Consider the following 3,568-nt stretch of genomic DNA (forward strand, 5'->3'; position numbering starts at 1 on the left):
CAGTAAGCGGAACAGTCCAGCTGCCTCGCGGATACGACTAAACTCGATACAAAAAGCCTGCACCTCAATGATCAAGTCCTGGATCAAAACAATCGTTAAAAGTCTATAGCCTTGTAATAATACAAACCCAAGGCTGGACGTACCTGCACGTTAATGATCTTGTTACGGATCAGTGACTGCAGGAAGACACACACCAGGCGCACCAGACGGTTCTGCATGTACTTGTCCTTGATGTTCTCACACGACGAAATGCAGTTGGAAATGTACAAGTGGATGAACTCGGTCGGCAAATCCACGGCCGTCGTCAGGCGATTCACGACCTCCATCGAGTGTAGTGACATGTCCATGTTCACTAGAGCGGACAGGTATTCTGTGATCTGGTTCGAGGACATGAGCTTCAGCAGGCAATCGATGGCCAGCATCGGGTTGTTCTCCACTAGATCTGGCAATCGCTGAGGCGTCAGTGAGCAGTGATACACGAGCTTGGGGTCGGCTTCAAGCTCCGCGAGCACCTTCTGCTGCAGCGACGGCACTAGCGGTTTCTGAAATGCACGCAGCATAAGTTCACGCAGAGCGATCCCGTGCGCCGAGTCCAGCATCGTCGAGTCCCACAGCACTGTCGGACAGTAGTCTGGGTTCAACCAAATCAACTCGGTCATATCTGGCTCTAGAATGGGCGGAGGGAGACGCATAAATGTTGGCTCGAAGCTCAATAGCGATAGGGATCCTGTAGACGACGCACTCGCAGCAGAACTTGACGCAGCAGCGGGAGTTCCGGTCGATGGCTCAGCGTCACTAAGCAGGCTCATCTCTTCCAGCGACAGCGCTTCAAAGCACGGTAAGTTCAACGAGCTGACCTCATTCGGAGGTACTTGCAGATTGGCCCCATTGTTCACGTGTTCCTGCAGGTCGAACTCTGTGTCTGTCACCACATTGCGGATACCTGCTGCTCGAAACTGCGGGACTGATGGGGTTCGCTCCAAGTAGCTGCTCCTCATGGCCTCCACGTCGAATTGGACTGGTTGTGACGGGTTCGCTCGGAGCTCTGCCATCATCTGCTTCGCTGTCTTCTTGCCCGACTGTGTCAAAGGATTCACGGCGTTAATTTAGTCCTCACCCTTGTCCACTCTCGTGTTTTCGTACCTCGCGATTGCCTGTAGGCGACAGCAGGTGCACGATGAACTTCTTCTCGCACAGATCACTGCCCTTCTCCAGGGCGTCCAGGAACACGGGCAGGAACGGGTTTGTTGTGGCGCCTTCATTGCGGTACAGATCACTCAGGATCGAGAAGCTTACGATGCGCTGCAGCAAACGCAAAAAGTGTCAGTCTCTTTGTGCTCGAAGCTCTCTTCAGTTCAAACAGTAGACATAGCGATCGGACCTGTGAGCTAGTAAGCAGATTATCTTGTAGCAGGATGCAGATTGTGCAGCCCACTTTGAAGTGGTCATTCTTAGTGAACGTGCGCAGGAACATGCTGGTTACTTGCTCCATCGGCTTGTCGTCCTCCTGCAGAGCAGCAGAAAGGTCACATACGCGTCGTTAGCGTCCGATTTCATAGACTTATACCGCTCGTTTCTATCGGCTGATCGTTTAGCGAAGCCTCAGCGATGCTGCTGTCCTCCTGCTTTCTATGAGAATCCTGAGGCCAATACGAAGCGAGCGCGACTGCTGACTACGAGGTACGTACATTGAGGATGGCTAGAAGCGGCCTCAGCTCTCGTATCTCCAGCATCTCGGCGGAGGGCGAGGGGAATGAGGTCAACGCGGAGGCTTCGTGCGCAAGGCTTTTTCGCCTTTTAACGGGAGGCAGCAGAATGCGAACTTAATGAAATGCAAAGGCGAACTTAACCTCCCTTTCAAAGTGCCACAATCATTTTTACCTGGATTGAAAAGCAACGATGGCTCCATCTGCTGCTGTACATGTATCCGACTCGCTGCTGGCTCGCGTGCGGCCTTCGTGTGCCAAACTGGTGGCGCATGAGTCTTCGTCTGTGCGTATCAGTGCGGACAAGGTGCGCACGTTTGAGGAGCAGCTAGACGCCAAAGAGTTCGAGCAGCTTGCGGAGCCTTTGAACTTCCCGCTCAACTTCCGCTCTCAGCAGGACGAGATCAACTTCCTCAGTGCGTCTGGAGTTGTATAGTCTGCTTCGATTGCTAATTGTGTAACTGGTGTATGATGACAAATTACAGCATTGTATGGGCTGCTGAACTTCGGCAGTGGGTTCAGGAAGGACCTGCACAAGTACACGGATCGAGGAGCTCACGACACCATTGTGAGTGTCTTTGCGTGAGTGTTAGGCGAGAGTGGATATTTAACGCTATTTTGTTATGGTCAGGTGTTCGGACTCATTGGCATGTACATTTCAGTACCCAAGTTGGACGCCCAGTTCATGCAGGGCTTGACCATTGACCTGGTGGCGAACTACTTCAGTATTCCACTGGAGAAGGACGAGGAGGTCTCTCCGGGTATTTACATGGCCAAGCCGGTAGGTCACGCACATTTCAACATTAAGGATATTATATCAAGATTTCATCGTCGTGTATTGTTGGACTTTGGGTAATGCAGGGACCATTGAAGTCCCTAGCTGTGATGATTCAGAAGGTGAACAGCTCCTGAGAATTGAGGGTGAGCAATGGAGCGCTAACCATTGACAATGTGTCGGTGCTGCTATCGGCTATAGATTCTGAACGAGTCTGGCCAGAAGCTGATTGACTTGAAGATGGAAGATTTCGGAGCGTTCGTCCTGGCCAACCTCACGCCAAAGCCTTCCGATGACAAAGAGGAGAAGGAAGCTGTCGGGGCCAGCGCGGAGTATTTAGTGGATCAATTCGCGGCGACGTTCCCGGGCTTTGACGACCACTACGAAATCCACGGCGAGAACGTGTACCTCCTCAAACGTGCTCAACTCGCTGTCGCGTGCATCCACCGTCGATTCAAGGTAAAAGCTCTGATCACGGCTCTAAACGTCGCCTTCCAAGCTAAGCCGTTCAATGCTCTCTTACTCCAGGATTCCGAGCCGAAATTGACATTTGCAGACATCAACGAGCTCACAGCTTTCAGTGACAATGTAAGCTTGTGGCATTCGGGTAAGGACACGATATACTTGCTGACTCGTTGCCCTTGCTTGTTCAGGTGTTGCCTTGTGTCCTCCACGCTCTGGGTGTGCTTGAGGTAAGGAAGAAGCTGTCAATCGGTCGGCGGTCTTGGCTCTTAATCTAACAGTCATCGCGGTGTTCCAGTACGATGCGGACTTGGAAGCCCGGATCAACCGCGGCGAGGAATTGCCTGCGGGGAAGGAGGAGTGCGAGTTGCGCGCCGCTGCGGTTGTTGCATGCGATCAGATCGTGGCCGAGAGCAATGGCCGCATCGGCGCCCTCGAGTTGGATTTCTATCTGTGGCGTGTTGGCAAGGAAGCTCGCTTCCGCGGTCTCGAGCGTCATGCTACACGCAACACGTTCTTCTACTAGATAAGTTCGACCACCGAGGTGCCATTTTGCTTGCCAGTCGCGGATGCGGCACGGCCCGTGCCACGGGCTCATCTAATGTCAAATACGATAATTTTCACG

At 52.7% G+C, this 3,568-nt stretch overlaps 2 protein-coding genes across 2 annotated transcripts; one reads left to right on the forward strand and one right to left on the reverse strand.

Moving 5' to 3' along the window:
- Positions 1-95: 95 nt before the first annotated feature.
- Positions 96-1,789, reverse strand: PITG_21210 (uncharacterized protein; the record flags this gene model as incomplete). Its single annotated transcript, XM_002895061.1, has 5 exons — positions 96-110; positions 144-1,079; positions 1,144-1,302; positions 1,382-1,622; positions 1,689-1,789. The coding sequence occupies 4 exons, from the start codon at positions 1,490-1,492 to the stop codon at positions 96-98; spliced, it is 1,221 nt and encodes a 406-aa protein (XP_002895107.1).
- A 97-nt stretch (positions 1,790-1,886) lies between these two features.
- On the forward strand, positions 1,887-3,469 carry PITG_21211 (uncharacterized protein; the record flags this gene model as incomplete). The annotated part of the gene is made up of 8 exons (XM_002895062.1): positions 1,887-2,122; positions 2,192-2,274; positions 2,338-2,487; positions 2,568-2,603; positions 2,683-2,940; positions 3,010-3,069; positions 3,135-3,173; positions 3,242-3,469. The coding sequence occupies 8 exons, from the start codon at positions 1,900-1,902 to the stop codon at positions 3,467-3,469; spliced, it is 1,077 nt and encodes a 358-aa protein (XP_002895108.1).
- Positions 3,470-3,568: the final 99 nt, after the last annotated feature.

Source organism: Phytophthora infestans, genomic scaffold (assembly GCF_000142945.1).
Source record: "Phytophthora infestans T30-4 supercont1.272 genomic scaffold, whole genome shotgun sequence".
Classification (NCBI taxonomy): Eukaryota; Oomycota; class Peronosporomycetes; order Peronosporales; family Peronosporaceae; genus Phytophthora; species Phytophthora infestans.